Source organism: Phallusia mammillata, chromosome 1 (assembly GCF_965637545.1).
Source record: "Phallusia mammillata chromosome 1, kaPhaMamm4.hap1.1, whole genome shotgun sequence".
In the NCBI taxonomy this organism is placed as follows: Eukaryota; Metazoa; Chordata; class Ascidiacea; order Phlebobranchia; family Ascidiidae; genus Phallusia; species Phallusia mammillata.
In genome coordinates this window covers 34,417,817-34,443,494 of record NC_137252.1, presented here as the reverse complement: position 1 = coordinate 34,443,494, position 25,678 = coordinate 34,417,817, and the positions used below count along the sequence as shown (strand labels likewise).

The window sequence follows — 25,678 nt, the reverse complement described above, 5'->3', positions numbered from 1 at the left end:
TAATAAAGTTGATGTTGGGCCTTAACCATATTTCAGCTGATATAACAATATACTTGTCTGTCGGTTGTGAGATTGCAACTGTCCCCGGATGTTTATAAAGCTTTATAAATCTGATCCATGTAAAAAAATTAAAACAATGTGTCCAAAATGTTCCTCCCCATTTTAATGTGCAGTCAGTTTGCGTGGAAATGTGTACAGACTAGGTTTCTACAATGAAGTGAAAGGCAATATTCTGTTGATATTCGTTTGATTTTATGCATTGGTTGGATCAATCGGGTTTTGCGCACAAGTCGTTGACCAACCAACCAAGGACACGTCAGCCCTTTCACCTCATCCAAACTCTCTCTCTTTCTCTTCTGTTGTTCCAAGTGCTCCTCTTTCCGCCTCCTACGCGCCTCCAACTCCTCTTTGCGCTCAATTTTGTCCAGGAGGGATTTCATCAATTGCTGAACAACCGCTTTTCTGAACATTTTAAAAACATTTTGATTAAAACCTGTTATCTCAATAGACTTTTGTTTGTTCATCACGCAAATATATGCAAGGCATCCAACGTTTCGACGTCCCATATACAGGTCGTCTTGATCCGTTCGTTTTGGAAGTCAAAATGCCGGATGAACAAATAAAAATCTATGAAACATACCTGGCAACAATACTAAGTTCTGTTATCTCAATGTATTTAACCAAAAAGAAATTTTAAAAGTGAAGGACAGGAGTTAACTTAACTTTTTGTACGTGGTTCGCAATAAACACTGTAGCCCTGGCAATACAACCTTTATACTTTATAGTTAAGGCCTAATCGTAAACAATTTGTCAAAAACTAGAATCAACTTTATGGCATATCGCCCGTTTCATCCACGTATAATTTTTTGAAAAAGGGCTGTATATTTCCGGAAAGAATAAAATGTTTTGAATTGTCAAGTGGGAAATTTGCCCAAAAGAGATCAACGACCAGGTGGTGGATTGAATCAAAAGTCAAACCAAGATCTTAGTAAACCCTTTTACGAATCCTTTTGCGTCGGCGGATTCGTGAATAAAACATGTAGTCTTTGATTTAATTCTTGCCTTCTCAAATACATTCGAGGACTTAAGTAATAAAACATGAACTAAAAATCCTTTTATTTGCCATATTTTTTATGAGTAAAACAAGGTGGGTTTACAACGATACCAGCAAGCAAATAAGTCAAACTTAACATGGGCAATGATACAATATAAGATTCTAGAACTACAACAAACAACCACCTACCTTTGTTGTCCTTCCCTGCTTTCCCTGGAAAATGATTGTCGCTTCTTGGCTCTTTCAATCATTTCTTTCTTAATAGTCTGACGTTCGTACACCACAGGTTTCTCTGCACTGTGAGGCCTGTTACAATAGATTTTAAGTAATATTGAGACTTTTGGTAAGAATTTCAGTGATCAAAAAACTATTTGGGACAATTTGATGTTTTTGACTTCAAGAAGTCTTGAAAAACAGCATACTTTTAGCAAAACATGATCCCTACAACTTAAAAGCTATAATTCTTTGTTCATGAGTTTTGAGAAAAACCTTCTGTCGCATCATTGATGAGCTTAAGACTCAAATTAATATGGTTGGAGAAGTTTGCATTAATTACTCCACTTAAGTTTCAACTGATTGTGACTCAAGTCAAGTCAAATATGCACGGAAATATACTTAGGTCAAGTTTCCACGAGTGCTACCTGATTCAAGTTTGTACTAAATGTGCCTAAAGTCAAGTTTGCTAAGTGTGCTTTAAGTCAAGTCAACACTAGCAGCGACTCAACTTCAGGTGGTCAGTCACTGTCCAAACAAATCAGTGATGAAACTTTTTTTACCTTCCACCCCACAGAGGGTCTTTGTCGGTCATCAGTTGTTTAACATCCATCCCTGGTTGTTTAAGCAGCCCATGATGGCGTTGATGAAGTTGTAGAAGTCTGTGTTTCAAACTCGGCGTCTCAATACTCACTTCGTTTGCAGCCACTGGGGTTTGAGGGGACAAGGGGGTGTTTATGGGGACCACAGGTGTACTGGGGGTCGATGGTGGGGTTTGTGGGGTTGATGGGGCTGTAAAAATTAAAAATTGAAATGTAATGTTAATTGTCAATACAACATAAAGTTTGGTAGTAAATGAATAAGAGCCATTTTATTAAAGCCAAGTTGATATTGATTTCATTAGATCAGTGATCCCAATTACACAAGCTTTCTATAGTTGACAAAAGCTTCAATGCTCTAAATATTGCAAGAAAAAAAATATTCCATAAGCTATTGCTGCCAGGCATAAGTTTGTGGAGCTCTTCTGGCAAAAAACGTCGGAATAAAATTACATTTGCCAGAAGAGCTCTACAAACTAGAAAAAAATATTATGTTTGAAAATACGTGGTTAAGTGCTCATAGGACAAGTTTCACAAAGATTGCATTAAGGAGTTTAAAACTCTTGAAAATGTTAAAGTAAGTTTATTGTAATACTAATAGAAGCATTTTTCATCCATTTTTTGCAATGATGGCAAAAAAACAGAGATAAACAATGAAACAATTGTGTAAAGTCCCAGAGATAAAACCGCATGGTAATAAGTAAATGAAACAGAGTCAGAAGTGAATTATCAGTACAGCCCGCTGCTACTTGGCAGACCTTGGTTTTAACCCGTAGCATGCAAAAGGTTGCCCTGCTTTAGAACTGAGAGAAAAAAAATAAAAGGACCACATAATGGATGTTGTTTCACCTTTCTCTGAAATAGCTGTGAGGAGAAACTTTCGTACTTCGTTACCGACTTTGCACTGCATGAGTTGTTGACCCTGAGTAGGTGTCACTTGGACACCTGGTGGAATGACTTGCAACTGACCGATACCTGAAAAAATGTTTAATTTAAAAACTGAAGCCTTAAACCTTTAAAAGTATTGTGTTGCAGACCGTTGCTATAACACATGCTAAGTGACCCAACATGCTCCCATTGGTTTATGCTTTAGTAAGTCCAAGAAATCATTACCTACATTTTGGTGTTGGGCAACAAGTACCAAAATAGTGATTGAATGTTTGTTTTTCTTAAAGTTTTCATAAAGAACTTTTTCGGTGCTTTACAGTTAACTTTCAAATAACTGTTAACATTACTGAGCCCCAAACAATAGCAGGATGCCAAAACATTCCCAAATTCCATGCTAGTTTTGTATTAAGCTGTACAGACCTCAGAATGACGCGTTTTCCTCCATTTAACAATAGTTTCGTATGTTAGCAGTGCATCGGTATGCAACTTTAATGCTTGGGTCAGTTTGTGCAACAACAAAAACAGTGATGCTGGATACTGAGTACTCGGGTTCTAGCTTGGCTCGGCCCATCTCTGCTAGACCTCCATATTATCAGGAATAAATAGTTTAGGAATGTTACCTGGCCTTCCATCGCTGAGTTTGATCGAAACCCGAACTCTAGTGTCAGTTCCAACTCGCATCAGCTGAGTCAACTGAGCACTCGATAAAGTAACTTGCATTCGTGAAGACTTCGAAGAGGTTGGAGTGCTCTGTGGAGGATTTAAACAAAACATTGTAAGTAAAATTAATTTCCTGACAAATAGCAGTAAAGGTAAACACATTAAAACAAAAGTTTAACTCCAATTTTTATTGTTACATTTAGATCAAATGCAAACCAATTCAAAACCTCTAACATGCAATTTTTTTAATCCTTTTTTGTGTTTTTTAAATCAATGTTTGCTAAAAGTGCTTTCAGTTAACTTTTAAGCAAAGACAAACTAAGAATTTTTATCGACCATTACACAATACAAACCTGTGGCGACTGTGATGTAATAGCAGCTTTTTGTGGCGTCTGAGGGGATTTCCCAGGAGCTGACTTGCTTGCCAACCTTCAGAAATATAAACTTACAAAATATACTCTCTATCCTATCTCTAAGACCTAATATTCGTTTGTTAACAGTAATCAACATCAACACTAATTTTCTTAGATGCCAGGTGATAAAAAGAGATGGTTGCTGCAAGAACGCTACAGTGCTGATCTCAGTTCTAAATTTAAGGTTATCTTAGTCAATTCTGATTAAGTAAAACTTGATACCTTATAGTTGGATGGCTTGCAGTGGGCAAGGATGGCTTTGATTGGGCACCAGATGCAGATGATGGCACCAGACCTAAAATATACCAGAATAATTCAATAAGGCATCAAAGATTTGAGTATTGTGATGATAAATAAGATGTTATAAAACTTTTCACCCACGGGGTAATGAAGAAGAAAAAAGGATGGGAACCATTCAGTTATGAGAGTAGGAACATTGTATCAGCTTTTATAAATCCAACATCATTTGCATGTGAAGTTGGAGGAATAGGAAACTGACTTTTAATGTTGCAAGATGAAAAATTGAAGCAGACCACTGAGGTAAAGGTCTGACACAGAGTGTTGTCTTGCAAGTGATGTTAATGTTATGTAAGTTTGATTTGATCATAAAAACTCACCACTGCTTACTACAACATGGTGTATTTTGAATGAGTTTGAATCACTCTTTCTTAATGAAACTGTTCTAACAAAGTTAAAAATAGTAAATCCGGGACAAAAACGGGGCCAAATTGTGTGGTTTCAGAATCAAACTAAAGCTTATTTAAGCTATTGCTACCAGGCATAATATTAAATTTATAGAGCTCTTCTGACAAATGTAATTTTATTCCGACATTTCGACGTCCCGCCTTCATCAGGGTAAATAACACTGAATGCGTGTAGTACAGTGCACAATAAACAAAGGAAAAACTAAAGCTTACTTTGTTTGAAAATAATCTGTCTGCCAGGGATCATTTTGTTTCCCTGCATGATAAACTGTGAGCCAGACTTGATGAGTGCTTGTCCTCCTGCCACTTGGATGAATGTGTTGCCTGAAGTAGGGGTTGCTGAAAAGTAACAAAACTTTATGATGCAAACAGTAAATAGAATCATTGGACTATAAAAATCCAAAAGTTAATTTGAAATGGGGCAGGATTCAATCTATACCATATTTGTAATTACTTTTAAAGTGATTTGTTTTAATTGTACATATTACAATTGCCAGGAGAGCTTTATAAAGTTACTATTATGCCCAGCAACAACAGCATAATTAGTTGTTTTACTTGTTTACCTGAGCTAATTTATGTCGACATTTACAGTTTAATTAAAAGAATACATACAAAGCCATATTTTGTTGTAAAATTCAATTGGTTTTATAACACTAGAGCTGTGACATATACAGAAAAAAAACAAGACTTTTTGATACAAATACAAATATATGTTTTTAGCTTCAATAAAAACAATTAGAAAGTTTATTCATTCAGTTATTTTTTAACACATACTTAACAATAGTGCTGCAACAGATTTTTTGTCAAACCTTTCATGCTTATGGCATTACCAGTAACACACAGAACATTTATATCAGTTACAGGTAACTTTATACACATCAGCTATATATTGATAAAAGGATCAATAGAATTTTATGTAGTTTTAAAGTTACCTGGAGCCACAGACTTGAGTGCGATAAACTGAGTGTGTTGAGGTGTAGGGGATTTTATCGTGATCGTTCGAAGAGGGGCTGGAAATTAAACAAACATTTTAAACTAAAAATCAAGTAACATAATCTCAAATCAGTAAACATGTAATAATTAAAAAGTTTGAACTGTCCTTTCTTATACAAAAAAAAAAACATGTTACAAAGCAAAAAATAAATAACAAAACAGTATGTCCCCAGTCAGAAAATCAATATATACGAGTGATTCTCAACCTGTAGTATACCAGAGTTTAGAGTGGTATGCAAGTAGTTTTTTGCCATACCTAATCCAAGTCAGATCATGAAATGTAACTTAATGGACCCAACTGATTAGTCCTGTTTGGTGCAGAACTTTTATCTTGGAAATCCTTATTATAAACCTTGCTAGTTTTAATAATATACTGCCTTAGTCCAGGAGAATAGACCTATCTCTTGGTCTACCCATTCAAACAGGATTTGGGTGGTGTAAACAGTGATAAAAAAGTCGTCAGGTAGTACACGATCCGTATAAGGTTGAGAACCACCGATATATATTATGACTTAACAGCGAAAGTTTACTTACTTCCCGCCTGACCATCCGGTCGTCGAATCGTCGAACCATCGGAAGTTTGCTTCAGAATTAGCTTCTTAATCTGCTTTGGAAAATATAAATGTGCGAGAGTAGTATTGAGAAATTAGATAATTTGAGATATGAGAGTAGTATTGAGAAAACCACAAATGGAATCAAAGTGGTGCCAGAAGCACTGATAAGACCTTATAGGTTGAAACAGTGTGCACTGTCTGCAACTTTTATTAGCTTGATGCTACTATAATGACCAAAAGTTTTAAAAAAGTGCTTAAAATAAAATGACATTGATGAAAGCTTCAAAATAATGCATGAGTTTAACTAGTTTGTAAAAGTTAAGAACCACAGTTAAAAAAACAGCAGTAAACAATCAGGCTTTTCAAAGTTGAGGGAACAATCACAAAAGGCAGCATAAAATACAGTGGCTCTGCAGACAAATGTACCTGATCATTAGATCTGTTGTCAACTTGACTCTTATGTAAAGCTGCTGCTTGTTGTAACAGAGCTGGGGTAATTGTGACCTAAAAAATAGGGAAATTATATACTTGTTGTAATCAGGTTAAAAAATGAAAAAAATATGTGATGATGACAGCTTACAATCAGGGTACATTCAACCCCAACGAGTGTACTTTGGCGGTAAATAAAAGCAAGGATTTTTTTGAAAACTTGGGGTGAAGTTTTACTTGTGGCATCTAAAAGTGGCGAACTAAAGAAAAACGGTTGAAATCTCATCCATTAAAACATTAGGAACGGTTGTATCAGCTTTTATAAATCCAACATCAACTGTATGTGAAGTTGGATGAATAGGAAAACTGACTTTTAATGTTGCAAGATGAAAAATTGAAGCAGACCACTGAGGTAAAGGTCTGACACAGAGTGTTGTCTTGCAAAGTTTAAAATCACAAAAAAATTGGTTTTTAAAGTTTCAATTTTAGAGGTCAATGGGTGAACAAAAAGTTGACATGGGTTTAGAGTCACACTGCTTACTTCAATTTCAAAGGCCAATTTATCGTTTCTGTGAATTTAACGAAATATAAAAGATTTGATCTTATATCTCAAGTTTGGAAACATTTATTTCCAGGTTAAAACCAGTTGCCGATCTTAAAAATATATCCAACAAACAAATTTATATATTCCACTAAAAAACATCAGGTCTTTGAAGGGCAAAACAGGAATTAAAACTAGAAAAGGCTAATAGTTCCTTAACAAACAAAATATGTCCCAACTGAAAGCCTAGCATACTAAACTGGCTGTGAACACACAATAAAGGAATAGAAATGCACGGAAGATAAAAAAATGTAAAAACACCTGTGACTTACACCTCGGTAAAACCATTACCTCAGCTTTTTTTAGTCAAATGCTGTAAAAACCAGCATTTAACACAATCATTTACACAACTACTATATCTATCAACAATATCTTTTAAGTTATTTTTGGTGAAACTTACATTCTTTGAAGATAGCATGGGTGATCTCACTGGGCCTTGGGTGAGGGAAACCACCTTTTCTTGTGGGGTGAGTCTGATCTTTGTTGCCCCGATAAGTGATGATGGATTGCTTGGTTGGGTAACTTTCTGTTGTGTCCGAAGCCTATAACATAAATACAAGTGGCTTGTTAAAATTTGCAGACAGAAAAACATTTGAGCAACAAAATGTGACAGAACTATCGAATAATTTGAGTAACAATAAGATATGAATTATTTAATAATGTGCAATATATATTTCGCCTAATAGCTTATTTTAGTTTATACAGAGCCTTGGCAAATTATTCATGCCTTTAACCAGATTTACGTTTACACTCCCTTACATTGTGTGGAATTGTCGAATTTGCCACAATTCAATCTGTTCTTCTGGTAGCCACAAAGTTTCCACTCTCGGATTTGATGATGCATCTTTCCTCGTTCTCTCTCTCAGTCCGATCGGGCGTGATCTCGTTCGGAGTCCTGATCGTGATGACGGAGTATATTCCTCACCTATGACATCATAAACATTTAAATGACATCATAAACAATTATAAGAAAATACTAAAAGTCGTTTTACTTTCAATGTTAGCAATGTTGTACAAAACTGGTATCTACTTGAAACTGAGAATAATTTAACAGCTTCACATCAAATAAAGATAGCTGTTTATCTGCTTAACTTCTTACAAGGTGGCATGCTAAAGACAGTTTGAAAATAGGAGTCATTTTATTTCCTTCAGTACCAATGTAAAAAATTGGTAGGTAAAAATTAAGGCTTTGTATTTTTATTTTTTCTAGTAATATTCTTTCTACCTGAAATGCACATTACAACAACAAACATACAACTATTCATAACGTGACATGCTAAACATAATTTTACAATATCAGTCGTCTTACACCCTCTGTTAACAATGTAAAAAAAATTGGTAAGTGAAAATTAAGATACTGTTTTTTCGACAGCAATATTTTCCACTTAAATTGCACCTTATAACAACAAACATACAAATATTTTTAGGCAAGTCCCTGCATTTAGTTAAAATATGGGTCAATGTCACATAAAGACAGCTGTAAGTATTTAAATTCTAAAAAAGTGCAAAATCACATGCATGTTTTAGCTTTCTTTAACCTTCATTACTACATTATTTGCAATTTTATTCAAACTTTTTTTCTCACTTTACTGTGTCGAACTTGTTGAGAAAGTTTATAGGATTTTATTGTATGGGTTGTTTACATATTTTGCTCAATTCTTACTTCGAGGAATTTCTTCATCGTATTCTGAAGTGGGCATTCTAATTCTTCTCACATAATATTCAGATTTTAATCCTGTGCTCCCAGAATCCCTCCTCTTCAGAAGTTCTGTGGTGATGATGTCATCGTCAGTGTGTACAACATGGACCATGTCACTAAAACATACAACAAGTAATTTTCAATGCTCTAAGCTTACATGCAATACAATGTAGATCGCAAAAGTGATGTTGGAATTTAAAACTCTTAGCTGGTGCTTTGCAAGCTTATACAGAACTTATTGGAGACAATAACACGGCAATTACATTGAGACATTTGGCCAAATTCCCACAATTTAAAAAAGGTTTAAATCAACAAATATCCTGATTCTATTTTCATGGAGCAACATCAATTAAACAAAAATCATCTTGGTGTAACATTAAGATTGGCATCATAAAAACAATATAGTTGCATTCACATACTTCTATATCTTATATTAAACATCTTTATTGGTTAAAGTTTGGTTCAGCAACGAAAAAAATAGCTTTTGACTACTTACTCATTTACAGGAGAGGTAACAATGTCGTCCCATCGCATGGAATGCCACAACACCCTCAACAAGTGAGCGATAGCAGCAAGTGTTCCAGCGTTTTGTACTTTGTATCTCCACACAGTTCCAATGGTGGGTCGAGGACAGGGGTATGGCCAGAACAGTTCTAAAAAACATTGAAAGCAATTGAGAGCATATCCTGTATTAAACATCTGTGAATGTTTGACACTGCATATGTAACAAATGTTACTGTACATGTTGGAAAGGCTAAAAGGCATGCTTTGCATAAACTAGTGTGTGGCTACAGTGTGTACTGTATGTTTGCTCAAAGTGGTCCTTGGTGTACTCAAGGAGCTTGTTTGTATACTTAAGCACATAGTTGTTGTTAGTGATAAATTTTGCAAGCAGAAATACGAAACTCACCAATGCCTGATGGCCATTTTGGTGTGACGTGAAAACCTGTTGGATTCCAAGCAACTCCACCTCGCTGGGCAAGATTTCGAATACATGGAAATGGCAACCTAAATCAACAAATGGCAAACTTGGTTCATATCCAGTATGCCAAGCATTTTAAGTAATTTAAGACAGTCTACAGTTTATACTGCAATAAAACAAAATACACAGTTACATAAATACTTTGATTGTAGGAATGTAATAAACACGTAGCAAGTTTCAAGTTAATACTGGATGGCTTGAAATTACCTGAAAATATTTTTTCTTCTCCCCTTGCCATATGAAAACTTCCATGGCAACGGCATCTAAATAGGCAGAAGTTACACACTTTAAACCAGGGCTTCCCAAACTTTTTTGATCGCGACCCCTTTTAATCTCTTTAAATTTTTCACGACCCTTCACGGATAATATGATAAACAATGCGAAAAATACGTTTGTTGTATTTATTGAAACGACTAATTCGAGCGAAAACTAAAAACAACCTACCGGTACTCGGAGTCTACTACTTTACACGTTCAAACACCGATAACTTTTACGTGCTTTAGCCTTAGTTTCTGACAGATTGTTTTGCAAATGGGCACTTGTCACAATTTCTTCGTGTGGTTTGAACGTTTGCTGTGCGTCGAGAACATACGCACGTTTGTAAAGGACGATTACCGAGTCGGCAAGTTTTACAACGACTTAGGTTTTAAGTAATTTGTTAGAGCGGAAAATAAAGTAACAGCAATACAAGTTTCAAATCGTGTATTGTTGACGCCTAAACTGAGCTCACCTTAAACTAAGTTTAGGCCGTTGCAGTGCTTTGAAAACAGATATTTAACACTGCTTGAAAATCGGAAATTTATTGCATATTTTTTATCAGAGAAAGTTATTGCGCCAAACAATGCTTAAACGTTTGTAACTCTATATATCATGTTTATGCTGCATTAAAATGCCTGGGTATTTTAAAACAATTGCAATTGTTGCGTTTCAACCGACGTCTGTTCGATCAATAGCGTCAGTACAAGCTCGTTTGCGCTTGGCTGAAAACGTTTTAAAACCGACGTAACTTGAACAAAGATGCGATTTTGACGTTATACAAAGATAAAGGCCGGGGGTGTGCGGCACCCTCACACCCCCGTACTCCGCGCCAGTGTATTGATTACTTTTTGCAGAAATTGGTACAGCTCTCTGCGACCCCTCAAGTTTGTTAAGCGACCCCTTCCGGGGTCGCGACCCCCAGTTTGGGAAGCCCTGCTTTAAACCATGCTTAAAACATTTTTCACACAAAAATGACACTTGTCAAAACCTGAAAAGTACATATTTAAGCATGTGAGTTCACTGAGATAAAAAGTTGAAAGACACAACATTATTAAACTTACTTGACTGGCTATGTGCGATATTAAAGAAATTAAAAGAACGCTTTCTTGGCTAAGAAAGAAACAACAAAGTACATATGCATAAAGGCGTGTATAGTTTTGAGCATCAGTACCAAAGCTAAACAGAAATACAAAAAAAATAAAAATTGTAATAAACACACCTTTATTTCATTTCCCTTCTTTTTGTTGGAATCACCTGGCGACCTTTTAAGTTTCCATGTCTTGCTCGTCGTAGACTCAACTTTGCTGCTCTCGACAGTTTTAACAATTCCTTCGGGCTTTTTGACGGCCCTGAATCGCCGTGACAACTGCCGATGGACAACATTCCCACCAACTTCACCCGTTCCATGATCGACATGCATTGTCGAAGACTTAAATATTTCATCATACGTCCCAACTGCCACCCCTTCATGGGCATCGTTGAGAGTTTTATCGAAAGCGTCGGATAGTTTTTCGCTTTTAGGTGCAACAGGATTGCAATTATCAACAGAAAGTGTTGAAGTGTCAATTACTGAAGTTGGACTTGATTTTGGTGAAGAAATTTTGGCCACAGTTTCGACTTTTGTGCTTTTTGTTGTTGTGGTGGATGTAACAACTTGTGAAACATCATTGTTAGAACAAGCAGAGTTATTACTAGTGGTCACATTTACAACCACTGTTTCGGTTAGTGTCGTGGTCACAGTGGTCGTAGTAGTCAGTTGTTTGTTTGATTCTGGAAAATCATGATCAATTCCATTACACAAAGTCTCAGGTTTACTCTGTTGCGCTTTGGGTGTCGATAATTCGTCTTTTTCATCAACATCCATCAAGTCTTCCTCTGGTAAGTTGGGACTTTGCAGTTTAGTTCCAGAAGTCTTATCTAGTAAATCTGGTTTTAACGCAAGTTTCTCTGTGTCCGTGGAGCAACCATTGTTCGTATCTTTAGCAGCACCAGAGGATTTAGTTGTGTCTGTAACGCTAACATCCTTACTAGAGTCTGATGGTTCTGATGTTTTTTCAGAAAATTCTTGTTTATTTACTTTAGTGTCTGATAAGGTTTCTGGACTTTCAGTTTTTACACGAACACTAGGTAAAAGTTCAGATGGCTTTGGCTCTGAGCTAGGTGCGGGTGACGACTCCTGAGCAATAGTTACTTCATCTTGTTTCACCACAGGATCAGGTGAAGAGACTGCTGTTTCATGTTTATGATTGTCTGCTTCTGTGTCAGAGTCTTGTTTGTTAGCGGCTTCTACATTGGCAGCTGTGGAGCATTCCATGGGAGAGGTGTCCTGCTCGTCATTTTCAACTGATTCTGCATCTTTATCCACTTCAAGGTCTGGTTCAGCTGTAGATTGGGGTTCTTGTTTGGCTAGAGAAGCATCTTCTTCGGCCTTGACAGGTTCTGTACTTGTTTTTCTGTCAATAACTGACGTTTGATTTGGTGAAGCACTACTTAGTGATTCTGCAGCAGAAGTAGGTGTATCTTCAGACTTTTGCTCCTGTTTTATGTCTGTTTTTGGTGCCGGTGGATCCTGTACAGTTTTTGATTCATCGTCGCTGATTTCAAGTTCATCACAATCTATGGGTTTCTTTGAATCAGTTGGTTTTGATACTTCTGTGCTTGAAGTGTCTTCACCTGATTTAGGGGGTTTATTGTTGATGAGGCGTTGCTTTTCTTGCAAGATCCTAAACAAAAATAAGTTTTGATTTGATTGTTTTTATACATAGACTTATCTAGGCGCACAAGAAAGAGAACTTACATATTTTGAACCAAATGTATGCAATATAATTTTTTTTTTCATTTTGTAAACGTTATATTTTATTATGCCTCTAGAAAAAGTTATGATTTATGTGTTTTTAATACTCCAATGCAAGGGATTGTTGACCTTAAATTAATCCTATTGTAAACATATTGAAGCATCACATTTTAGTTTGTTAAAAGCTCACTGACAGACAAAGTACAAATTATATGCGTCAAAAAAGTGATGAGAAGTTTGAATTCCTATTTACTTCCAACGCAGTAGCTGTAACTAGCAATGTTATCAATCACAACAGACAAAAAGAGATGTTCCAAAAACATACTAGCTCTTTTACCTATATTTTTGCATACTAGCAGAAATATATATTTACCTCCATCGTAGCAGCTTGTCCACTTTTGTTGTTTTCCACTTGCGGTTGTACAAAACCGATCGAACCAACAAATTCTTTGAAACATCAATCACTTCACATGCTTCGACAAGCTTTGCAACTTGCAATGCTAATTCCTCTGCTAGCTTCTGGTCACTGGAATTTGTTTCCGATTCTGTTTCTTTCTCTTTTTCTTTTTTGCTACCATCCCCAGGTTCCACAGTCTCATTGCTCATTGATTCATCTTTGGGCTGATTGTCATCCGTTTCAGTGCTTTTTGCATCTTTGAGCTGATTCTTGTCTATTTTGGAGCTTTCTTCCTCAGTTTTTGCATCTTTGAGCTGATTGCCATCCTTTTTGGTGCTGCTTTCTTCCGTTATTGCTGCTTTGAGTTGGCTGTCATCATTTTCTGTGCATTTTTCTTCCAGTTTGGCATCTTTGAGCTGGTTGTCATCCGTTTTGGAGTTTTTTCCTTCAGTTTTTGCCTCTTTAGGTAGGTTGGTATTCTTTTCTTCAGTTTTCGTGGGGCGGCTTTTATGCATGAGCGTATAAGGTTTGGACGAACAGGGTTTGTTCATGAGTTTGAACGACGATGACAACCACATCCAACCCCCGTATCCAGTTATTCTGTATTCCTCCCCTTTCATTTTCCACACCTGTAAAAGTTACAAATTAACTATTAACACAAAGTACAGGTTAATTTCAGTTAGTTGTAGATATCAAAGTCTATATAAAACTACAAGTTGTTCAACCCATTGCTACGCCATAGAGCCTCTATTAGCCTTGTGGAAGCCACTTTGCATCCAAAATAATTCAGTGGGTATAGGAAAAAACACACAAATTGTGAAATTCGTAGAAACTGAAGAGCTTTATTTCATTGTCCGAATTGTTGAAATCCAAATGTTTCATTCAATTTGGCCTATCACGTTAACATTTTCCCAATAACGCTAGAGTATTTTGGACACAAAATAGTGTACATTGGGCTGTATCGCATAACGATGGGTTCGACGACTCATGTTTTATGTGGGCTATGCTAAATACCAGTTATTTTTTTAATTGTTTATGACTCATCAAAATCTGTTTCACATCAAACAGTTTGAAGATAGAAAGGATAAGAAACTTCTAGTTTCGTTTTAAGTCCCATTACAGTGCATTTTTTTACAACAAGTAATTACAAAACAAGGCAATAACATTTTCATTTGTTTCTATGGCCAGATTTTTTCCAAAAACTCGCCAACGAACTTGTTTCAAAAATTGCAAATTTTGACAAACGAAAAATTTTTTTTTTATTTCTTGCTTCCTGTATTTGGCTTATTACTTGCATGCTCATTTATTTACTTGTTAACATACCAGTACACTGCGAATAGGAAGAGGATACTTGCACCACACAGCATGTCGGTTAGCAATATCTTCTTCAGCTTTTGCTTTGTGTTTCTTTTTCTTCTCGTTGACTTCCTTTTCAGTCGAGAGCAGCCTTCTCATCCTGCAATGCACAACAACAGAGGGTTTGTTAAAAAGTCATTTAAACTCCCAACATTTGAGGGACCTAACTTGATACAATATAGAGTGCGGTTTGGTAAATAAATTGTAAGTGGAACACCATTTAACTTCTCTTCGTAAAACACACATTGCAACTCCATTTTTATTAAGTGACTAAAGGAAAACATTGAAAGTTTGAAAGGGGGTGAAAGTTTGTATTAATTTGGGGTAAATTCACTATGACAAAAAAATAAATTCATGACAAGCCACATTAAAAATGGTTTCAACTGCATTAGAAAACATGTTTAGTTTTGTACTGTAGCCTGGGGAAATAATAGGAAAACAAAATACAAGCTATTGCTGTCGGGCATAATATTAGGTTTATAGGCAAATGTATTTTTATTCTGACGTTTCAACGTCCTATACAGGTCGCCTACATCAGGGTAAGTAATACTGAATACGTGCAGTACAGTGCACGGTAAACAAAGGAAAAAATAAAATGTTACACACCTGGATTGGCCCATAGATTCTTTCCACACAGTTCTTTTCACATTGTTTCGAATTGCCATTTCCAGTATTCCAAGTACAACAGCAAATGCTCGCGACGAGTCATTCTTTAACAACATTCGTCCCCACATTTTGCGGTATTGCTCCCACTTGGAATGCATGAAACAGAGAGGAATTTGTTGTTCAAACCGAAATAATGCAGACCGCAGAGTGTGAACAATCTCTTCCTGCAAGAAAAATTATTCAATCAAATAATCTGTAAATTTTTGTTTAAAAAGTCTTTGATTTAAAAAAAAAACAAGTGTAAAGTTGTCAAAAGTTTATGGACCTTCCAGCATTTTGCTATCAGTATGTATTATTTAAGTTTATCTATTTTGTGCATTACCTAATTCTTACATAATCTTGTTGTCTTAGTTTCTTAGATCGTAGCTTTTTTTACTTCATGAAACAAAATGACAGCAGAAGTTTTACAAAATTTTGAAAACACTGATAATTACTATTGAAAAAAAAGGAAATGGATTCTAAGCATCCAATTTTTTTAGAATGGATTCTGGGCATCCAGATTTTGTGTCGATTAAGCAAATCTGGTATTTTTAGTGCAAAGTGTTAAGTGGTGCTTCAGAGAGAAGATTATAAAACACACAGAAAGACATTTTGGTCTCTAGTGTAAAAATCCTTTTCTCATCACAAGCATTACCCAATACTATAACATTCAGCACCACCAGATTTAAAACAAAAATAATCCAACTTAAACCAATAATTAAATAATTTTTTATCATTTAACACAGAAAGTTGAAAAGTGAAGTAATCAACTTATTGTGTAATTTTTTTAAACAGGGTTGTGCAGCATTAAAACAGGATGTACATAATATACCATAACATAAAGGCTGTTTAGATGTGTTCGTAAAAAAGTTAGTGTAGTCTTAATGCATCAAAAGACTTTTACTTTAAAACCACCCAATTTTATGCTTTTAGTCATTGTAAACATGAGGTGAAATCAGTGTCTATCAACCCAAACTTATTTGAACAATGAATCTATACATCTAAGATGATTACATGCATACTGGGATCAGCCCTAAAGCGTTTCCATAATGCAAATAATGGTGTTTATGTTTTGATTTACAGTTGTTTTACCACTGAGCCTGTGTAGCTCAGTTGATATAGAGCGCGAGTCCTGAACAGACTCCTGCCATGGGTTTGAACCCCATTCCAGGCAAAGATTTTTCTAGCCTATGTTGTGCCATATGGGAATGCTTGGTGACCGACTTGATTCTGTAGAACCCCTCCAAAGGGCCTGGCGTACTATAATTATTTATTTGTTTTTATTTGTGTCAATCTCATGTTCAATTAAATTTTTTTCTTTGCATTATATTATCGCTTACCCTCGATCCATATGTATCCCCAGTCCATTCAAATTCAACTGGACCACCGATCGAGAACTTATATCCCACATGCCGGTCTCTATCTTTGTCCTCCTTGTGCTGGTATTTGTTGAGAGCAAGTGTGTTTTCAACGTAATAATTTTTATATTGTTTGTAGCCACCATCTTCACCCAATCTGCACAATTCAATAAAACTTTAAATGTATGAATGACATAAATACAACCAATAAAAATTTCTTTGGGAACATATATTGAAATCTTATTTTATTGCAACCTTTGTTTGAGAATTTTTGTAAATATTGCCTTTTTTGCATTTATTTAAATGAATTGTAACGATTAGGCCCTGCGAGATGTATAATGGTAGCAAGATGTTCTTTAATTTTCGAAACACATTTATATTATTCGATTATATTTTGAACTTTGCTTATTATTATGACACAATGTACATGTGACATTGGTAGCGAAGTAAAAAGAAATACATATGGAACGAGTTAGAACAAGTTTAAAAACTTACTTGAATGGTGGTTTGTTGATATGCGGGTTCGTATTTGCAACTGTAGTATTGTGTTGTTGCATTGTATTGCCTAAAATTAATAAACCAGTTTTTACAAGCATACAGGCACATTGAACCTTAAGGGACACAGCTTTAAAGCAGACTGGCACTAACACACTGATTCGAATAATCAATTTCCAGCAACTTAACTTAAAAAATGTATTGCCTGAAATTTAAGAAGCAAGTTTGTAGAGCTCTTCTGACAAATGTATTTTTACCTGATGAAGGCGACCTGCATAGGACGTCGAAACGTCAGAATAAAATACATTTGCCAGAAAAGCTTTATAAACTTGATATTATGCCTGGCAGCAATAGCTTATATATTTAAGAAGCAAGGTTTGATTAAAATGAGTGTGTGATTGTTTGCATCAAAACTAAGGCGAAAAACATACCAGTTGAATTAAGGTTGGTGGTATTTTGGTTTTGACCGACAGTGACTGGTCCAATCTTCTGCATTTTGGGACCAGCTCCACTAAATTGCAGCTTCCTTAATTCACGGCTCACTTTATCTGTTTTGCCGACTTGTTGACCATTCTAAAACAAAAGACCATTTTTAACATTACTCCTGATAAGACTTGCATTTTTTATTAGAGTTTAACAAAAACCCAAAGGGTGGCTTATCACATATCATGACTGTATGTGGACTTGGACTATCTTGAGACATTTGTATATTTGCTATATTTGTTTGTATTGGGTCCATTATTAGTCACGATTTTTAAAACTTTTCTGTTTCTGCAGACAAGAAAATTGGCCCAGAAAAACATGTGGTTTTAAACTTAAAATTCTAACTTCATTTCAAATTCAGCACAATAAGTTTTTAGGAACAACAGAATACTTTTTCAAGGTAACATGGCATACAATTTAAATTCCTGTTTTAAACATGTATTTCTTGTGTAATTCAGAGGCTACTTTAGCCATGCTGCAAATAGTGCACACTGTTTTAACCTATAAGGTGACATTAGTGCAGCTGGTGGCAAGGCACAGACATTGGCTATTGTCACTTGCTGCACTAATGAGACCCGTTAGGTTAAAGAAGTGTGAATTGTCTGTTGCTAATTTATCCGTTATGTCAAGTTTATAGAGCTCTTCTGGCAAGAATTTTCATTCCGACATTTCAACGTCCTATGCAGGTCGTCTCCATCAGGGTAAATCATTTCAAAACGTCGGAAATAAAAATACATTTGCCAGAAGAGCTCTATAAACTTGATATTATGCCTGGCAGCAATAGCTGATATATACATTTATCTGTTATGTATTTATGGTTTTATATTAATACCTTGTTAGCATTTTGCTGTGAGTTAATTAAGACAATTTTTTGATTTCCGCCAGCAATAATTTTTCCTCCAGGACCAATTGTGATCGGTGTTCGAACTCCGTCTTTGCCGAGAACAAACAAATTTCTCAACGATGTAAGAGATGTAGAGGCCGGTTTTGGCTGCACGACTGGACTTGCAATTGCAACAGGCTGTGAACACACAAACATTAGACTTATTAACTTGTGTACAATTAACAATACAACAACACTGGGGCAAAACCGAATATTAACAACAAATTTTACTGAAACTGCAACCAGAGTAAAAATCAAAGTCATAAATTGTTCATCTAACCAGCTTTAATATAAGTTATATTCTTCTCATAAGCTGTTCACAAACTATTTAGTACAGTATTCACAGTAGCTGTAATGGGAAAAAACTTCAAAATAACAAACTTACTGTAGCAGTTTTAGGCTTTGGTGAGATTGTCGTATTAACCATGGCATCACATCTCGACAAAGGGACTTTTATATTTGCGAGTTTAATTGGCAAAAAGTTCTGCTGCTTCGGGAAAAGCTTTACAACTTGTGGAGATGCGGTTGAAGAAGCTACGGGCTGAAGTTTAGGAAGAATCGGGACGTTTGATTTGTCAGCAGCAGCGGAGGGTGTTGATGGCTGTGCCACTGGTAAAGGTTGGTGTTCTGTAGCAGGTGGGGTTTGGATTTGAGGTGTTTTTGATTCCTCACTGCTAGTTGCACTTTTAGTGTCACTGCTTTCTTCCGAGACGTCTACTTCTAAGGCTATAATTTACAATAATTTGAATTTTAAAACATTTTTTTTTATTGGCATTTTTTAGTTCGGCAGTTTGGCAACTGTGTTTGACACTTAACATTAAAACATAGAGTTGTTTTTTACATTTTTGGGGAGAGTACAAAAATGACTGGCGCCTTTTAATCTTAACAAAGTTAATTTTTCTGGTTGAAAATAATAAAGATTTGACACCGTTCAGCTATTAGTTTTTTTTAATGTAGCAATTCATATGGTTAAACATACTCTACACCAGGCCTGCACAACATACGGCCCGAAAGCTTTTAGTGCGGCCCGCAAGAAGATTTTAAAATACTTTGCATTGAACCAAAAAAACGTTATGCCGCGATGTTGTGTAATAATAACGTATTGGACCTCTAAATGAGTAATCTTACTTTAGTTCATTGTTTTATTCATTACGAAACAATCCCATCTTTGTTTCACACGCAAAGCTTGGTTATAGCGTTTAGTATCTATAGTAGAGCCTAGTCTATGTGCGCGGGCAAGTAGGCTATTTTAGGATTGTCCAAAATGACTTAAAACACTAAAAGAAAGATTGAAAGTAAGGTAAAAGTGTTTTATCCGGAATGGACAAGCAAATACTTATTTGCAGTGGTGAAGACAAAAATAATGTGTCTTGTTTGTCGAAACAAACTTTCTCTGTATTAAACTTTAATAAAAACAAGCAGCGATCTTCACTTGCTGATGGACATTTGAAGGATATTCTAAAAATTTCAAGTTCCAGCCTCGTGCCTGATTACGACGCGCTTGTTGACAACAAAAGATGCAACATCTCTCATTGAATTTTAGTTACAAATTGTGTTCTTTGGGTTGTTGTTGATGCTTAAGAAAATTTATTCGTTCATGTGATATTGTTTGTCAGCGACGAAAGAAAGCTTTTCAGATTTTAAATTTTGGCTTGGTAATAACAGTTATATCCAGCATGACCGACAAGTTTTTAAAACAGTATAGACTTATACAGGGACATTTAAAATACGTAATTAGCATGCGGCCCGCGAAACATTTATGTGTTCCGTTGTGGCCCTTGCGTTGTTTTGAGTTGTGCAGGCCTGCTCTACACCATATATTTTTTAACAGCAATGTAAGTGTCTATTTATCCACATTTGAGATTTTTTAGCTAACACAGAATATAGTTTATTTAATAAGATTCAAATACCTGGGGGTTTTAATCCCACTTGGTCTGTGGATGCAACAGACTTTTCAGTATCTGTGTCTTTCGGTTCCTCCTTAGTTGCATCCATTTCATGGGACTCCTCAACAGTTTCGCAAACAACTTCTTCAGTAGTGGAAGGTAATGGAACAGATTCATTATTTGATTTCTCACCACAATCAACTTCCATTTCACCAGACAGTGAAGTAGTCTCTTCTCGGGATTGTTGATTTGAGTCCATAGACTCAGTCATGTTTTCAACATTAGGTTTTAGTTCATCTTGTTCAGTGGTTACAGTTTCAGCTGTGTCCATTTGATTTTCTTCAGATTCAACCTCATTGTCCTTTATTTCACTCTCCTCTGTTTGTTTTTTCTCTTGCTCCTCTTTGATCCTTCCCTCTTCTTCTCTCTTTTCCTTCTCTTCTCGCTCCCTCTCCCTTTTCTCCTCCTCCGCTTGCTCTCTCTTCTTTTTCTCTTCTTCCTCTTGCTCCCTCTTCTTTTTCTCTTCCTCCTCGGCTTGCTCTCTCTTCTTTTTCTCTTCTTCCTCTCGCTCCCTCTTCTTTTTCTCTTCCAACTTACGCTTCTCTTCAGCTTTTTGACTTTCTTCGTCCAGGGATTTTTGGACTCGATCTTTAAACAATAAAAAAAATGTTGATGAGATAACGTTACATTTTTTGTGTTGTAAAATACAAACAATTCTATTTTTTTGCAAAGATTTAAATAATAAATTGGCATTAATAACTCCAAACAGTAGCCTATCAGTATTTAATAATATTCCAGTTTTAAGCATAGTTTAGAAAATCACATTTGGTGATTTAAAATTCAAAATTAACACAATAAATTTATTTTATCGAAACGTCTGAATAAAATTACATTTGCCAGAAGAGCTATAAATTTATTTTGTTGAAACCAATTAAGCCCTCAACCTATCAGTGCAGCTGGTGACAAGAGATCCCCGAATAAGCTAATGTAGCTATCTAATGGCACTTCAGTTTGTCGTAAGTAACAGGCTAAAAAGCCTTAAAAAAGTTACTCAACGCATTTGTGCAAATAACTGAAAAACGACTCCTGTTGTAGGTTCGAATCCCACCGCAGGCTAGATTTTTCTAGCCTATGCCTTGTCACATGGGAATGATTTGCGACCGGCTGATTCAGTATGATACCTTTAATAGGCCTGGCATACTGTGATTTGCAAAATGTTGTTGATTTTACTCAAACCTTTTAATGTGTCAAGCCATGTAGTTGCTTCTTCGCTCCACTTTGCTTCATTTGTAAGTTGTTCAGTAATTTCGGCATGTCTTGGAAATTCCTCTGCTACATCAACCAGTGCCTAAAGACGACAAATTTTATAGATCAGCTCCAACAATAAATATATTTAGGGTTGGGGGTAGGCATATTTTATAAACTATCCTTTTCTACCAGGAAATGTATGCAATTTATCTGTCGTTTTGATGTCCCATACTAGACCATTACCAGGGTTCTGCCACATTTAGAACCCCAAACACTATTATAAGGAAACATGCCCAGCATTATATAAGCAGATCTCTTTTGGAAAATGTATTTTTATTCCAACGTTTTGACCCCTAAACAGGTCGCCTTTATCAGGGCAAATAACACTGAATTGTTGACACCACCCAAGTGTCTTTTATGAAATGATTTAATTTGACTTAAAACTAAATGCATGTGACATTACTTTTTTGAATGTAGCACAGTTTTTGTGCAACAATTAAAAACAAAATGCTTTGTAACAATGCTTTTTATTTACACAAAAAAATGTGAATAAGGTTGAGTACAGCAGTGGGAAAAACAAGATTTAAACACAGTTGTGTTTTAAAGATTTACAAAAGTGCCATTAATTTTAGGGTAAATCAATAGACCATGCGAGTGTTATATACATTTGGTATTAAATTTTAAAGCCTAAAAAACATATAGCTTTCTCACAAGCGAACATATCTTGACATTTACCTCACACAATGTCATCTCCCACTTATCTGGATCCAATTTGCTTTTCATGTATTCGAATTCCTCTACTGTACTGTAATAATGTGTGTCGTCATCACCCTCGCTGCAAAACAAGTAACAGACCCATCAAAAGTTGCACAAAACAGCACATTTTTCTGAAGTGTTAAAAAAGTGGTAATAGAATTTACCCATTGTACAAACTATCGCCCCCAATACAAAACGGGTAACAGATTCATCAAAAATTGAACAAAAAAAGCCTTAAAAAGCATTAAAAAGTGGCAACGAAACACAAGTATTGGCCTAACTTTAAACCAGGAGACAGTTCAAATAAAAGTTTCACAAATAATCACACTTTTGTACAGTACTGGCTAGCAATAAAATAAAACTTTTTTACACATACAAAACAATGTATAAAGTATAAAAGGTCAACTACAAGCATTGAAAAATGACATAAAAAACGTTGGATTTTTTACAAAGTATTAAAATAATCAATTAAAAATAAAACAATCAATTGGTGTAAATGTAATGTTGTTTTTCAGCTGTGTAAGATTCAAGATACAAAGTGAGTCTGGTTCATTGCATACTAGGTGATAACATATTTTGTTTAATTGCATAGGCAAGTAACGCTTAATATACACTGTCCTTACAGATTCTGGATAACCGCATAAAAGCTCGAAAAACATAAAAGGCTAAACAAACGTAAGAATTCTGAGTAGTGATGGGACGAGTACCCGGTACTCGGTACTCGGTATCGATGGTATCGAACGATTTCAGTGGTATCGATACTCGTACTCGGTATCGAAATATTTTGTCTCAGTTTTCGATACCAACGTGCGAGTACCGATGGCCGATTTACACCGTAAGATACGGGCAACTTTTTGCCAATATTTGCTTCGGACAGCACAAAATTGGAAAAAAGTTCCGCCAGTTTACGTAGATTTTTTTCGCTGTCAGCATGTGTGCGTGCACGCCTGTACCTCGACCACTGGCGTAGAGTGCGCGGCACCCCCCGCCCTTGACCTTTGTATAACACCAAAATCGCATCTTTGTTCAAGTTACGTCGGTTTTAGAACGTGTTTCCAGCTAAACAAATGCGCTTGAACTCATGCCATTGATCGAACAGACGTCGGTGTTTCGCAATAAGCGGACATTTTAATGCAACACAAACATGACATATAGACTAACGTTTGCAAAATAAATAAATATAAAAGCCGAGTGTAATGTCCGTTTGCAAAGCACTGCAACGGTCTAAACTTGATCCGAATAGACCTCAGTTTAGGCGTATACAATACATGGTTGGCTATATTTAAAACGTGAATCGCCCGTCGTAACACATTATTTGAGAACTAAATCGTCGTTAAAGTTGCTGATTCCGCAAATCGTCCTTTCTTTACATCAGACGTTATTAGACGCACAGCAAACGTCCAAACCACACGAAGAAATTGTGCCAAGTGACTATTTGCAAACAATGTGATAGAAACTATATAGGGATAGGCTAAATCCCGAAGGTATCGGTGTTTGGTTCCATACGGGTACAGATACTGCACATGATATAGGTATCGGCGTCGGTGATCAAAAGTCGCATCCCCGGTATTTTTTAAAACTCTATAGTCTACACGTATGACCCCCGACCATGGCAGATAAATTAGACAGTGATATACATAAGCACAACACTACACTTAAGTACTCGGTAATCGTACTCGGTACTCGGTATCGAAGGTATATACATGTGGTACTCGTACTCGGTATCGGTACTCGCTTCAAAACCTGGTATCGTCCCATCACTAATTCTGAGCATAATTATGTAACAGATGGACTAAAACTTAGTATCCTATAACATTTACAAATAAACAAGGAATAAACCAAAAAAGCAAGAGCCTACATTATGAGCCTTCTAGCAAGGAACCAGTATTTCCTCCCATGTCGGTCGGTGCCAATTGGATCATGTCTCAGATATTGACCATTTGTCTCCTGCTCTGATTCACAGTTGGAAACACCATTAAGTTTGTGAGCAACACAAATACCACACTGCCACTCATCCTCTGGAACCTGAAACAAATGCACAAGTTTGGGTTTTAGGTTTGAAAAGCAATAATTAGGAAGGGAAACAGAAGGACAAAACAATTATACTGCTACAATGCTGTTTGGGGTTTACAACAACATGACAATTTATTTATTTTTCGGTATACAAGAGGTGTTTAGAAACTGAATAGATAATGCTTAATATTTTTAAAAAATCATTTAACCCAGGGGGTGCACAACCTGAGGATGTAAGGCTGCAGAGACAAGTTTAGACCGCAGTTAACATGTACGCTAAAATATATATGCTGGCGGCCATGAGATAAGTAAAACTTTGAAACTTGTAGATTTGGATTTTTCAAAACTGCTCTAAATAGATTTTGTGGTACTAAAAGAGAGTTTTACCAGCCTAGTAGCCGTATATGCCTGACCTTTTGTGCGTCTATTGTGTCTGAACAATGCAAAAAAGCACCACATGTGTCACAATATAGATGTAGATAAACCTATTTCTTTACATCACTATTTTGTAAAATAAAAACAAGTATATGTACATTTGGGGACCGTTGGTGAAAAAATTATCTGCTCTGTGGCCTTCATAGGGGCAAGGCTGTGCACCATTGATCTAACCTTTTTTTAATTTGACATAAAGGTTTCATGATAAAAGCATACCTCTTTCAAAGGTGGATTGCAACAAGCAAGGTGGTAGACGGCCGGACAAGTTTCACAGCATAGCAGATCACCGAGACGATGACAAACTCTGCAATGATCATCGTAGTGTATAGTTCCGTCCATCATTAACTCATCGCGAATTTTGGTAGATGAAAGATATAGATTGGTAAGAAATTGCAGCACCTAAAAAGTTAGCGTTTAGAAATTTAGTCATTTTTTTTCCTTAACAATGTAGGCTATTTGATTTATTGCCAAGTTATCTTTTTAAATAAATTTTTCTGCAACAATTTTATGCCAATGCATCAATCAAAATTTATTCATTTATATTGAAACACAATAAGGTCACAAACTGGTGAAATATAAAATTAACCACTACACTAACCTCGAGCTTTTGTTGTGGTTCCACAGAGGGAAAATCTTTGTTCTCAACAACTGGCAAAATGTACTTAAACTCCGGCGAACTCTCGACGAAATACCGCAGAACCTCTGGCCATGTTAAATAGTCCATGAAGTAGAATGCAATATTGTATGCATCTTTCTGATCTTGCGGAACAAATGTTGTGCCCAAGTGTTCATCTTCTTTTATCAATGCCTTCAGCAAGGCTATGTGACACTGGAATAAATAAAAGCAACATATATATGCTTCAGAAGCAACAAAAAAATTTC

General features: G+C 35.9%; 1 protein-coding gene across 1 annotated transcript in view; it reads right to left on the bottom strand.

The window, feature by feature from the left end:
* LOC145233993 (nucleosome-remodeling factor subunit BPTF-like) overlaps window positions 1-25,678 on the bottom strand; it is a 33,957-nt gene that overhangs the window by 5,055 nt on the left and 3,224 nt on the right. The window contains exons 6-37 of the mRNA XM_080098765.1: window positions 25,395-25,625; window positions 25,013-25,195; window positions 24,207-24,373; window positions 22,328-22,427; window positions 21,581-21,692; window positions 20,369-20,992; window positions 18,844-19,184; window positions 18,408-18,596; window positions 17,524-17,665; window positions 17,093-17,162; window positions 16,580-16,754; window positions 15,201-15,424; window positions 14,562-14,694; window positions 13,215-13,867; window positions 11,267-12,770; window positions 9,997-10,052; window positions 9,718-9,815; window positions 9,304-9,460; window positions 8,772-8,923; window positions 7,868-8,033; window positions 7,509-7,650; window positions 6,505-6,582; window positions 6,059-6,128; window positions 5,464-5,541; window positions 4,745-4,870; window positions 4,050-4,122; window positions 3,768-3,843; window positions 3,375-3,504; window positions 2,716-2,841; window positions 1,831-2,059; window positions 1,244-1,360; window positions 330-462 (exon numbers count right to left, since the gene is read on the bottom strand). Of these exons, the coding sequence (XP_079954891.1) occupies window positions 330-462; window positions 1,244-1,360; window positions 1,831-2,059; window positions 2,716-2,841; window positions 3,375-3,504; window positions 3,768-3,843; window positions 4,050-4,122; window positions 4,745-4,870; window positions 5,464-5,541; window positions 6,059-6,128; window positions 6,505-6,582; window positions 7,509-7,650; window positions 7,868-8,033; window positions 8,772-8,923; window positions 9,304-9,460; window positions 9,718-9,815; window positions 9,997-10,052; window positions 11,267-12,770; window positions 13,215-13,867; window positions 14,562-14,694; window positions 15,201-15,424; window positions 16,580-16,754; window positions 17,093-17,162; window positions 17,524-17,665; window positions 18,408-18,596; window positions 18,844-19,184; window positions 20,369-20,992; window positions 21,581-21,692; window positions 22,328-22,427; window positions 24,207-24,373; window positions 25,013-25,195; window positions 25,395-25,625 (6,855 nt within the window). The remainder of the gene's footprint in view (window positions 1-329; window positions 463-1,243; window positions 1,361-1,830; window positions 2,060-2,715; window positions 2,842-3,374; window positions 3,505-3,767; window positions 3,844-4,049; window positions 4,123-4,744; window positions 4,871-5,463; window positions 5,542-6,058; window positions 6,129-6,504; window positions 6,583-7,508; window positions 7,651-7,867; window positions 8,034-8,771; window positions 8,924-9,303; window positions 9,461-9,717; window positions 9,816-9,996; window positions 10,053-11,266; window positions 12,771-13,214; window positions 13,868-14,561; window positions 14,695-15,200; window positions 15,425-16,579; window positions 16,755-17,092; window positions 17,163-17,523; window positions 17,666-18,407; window positions 18,597-18,843; window positions 19,185-20,368; window positions 20,993-21,580; window positions 21,693-22,327; window positions 22,428-24,206; window positions 24,374-25,012; window positions 25,196-25,394; window positions 25,626-25,678) is intronic.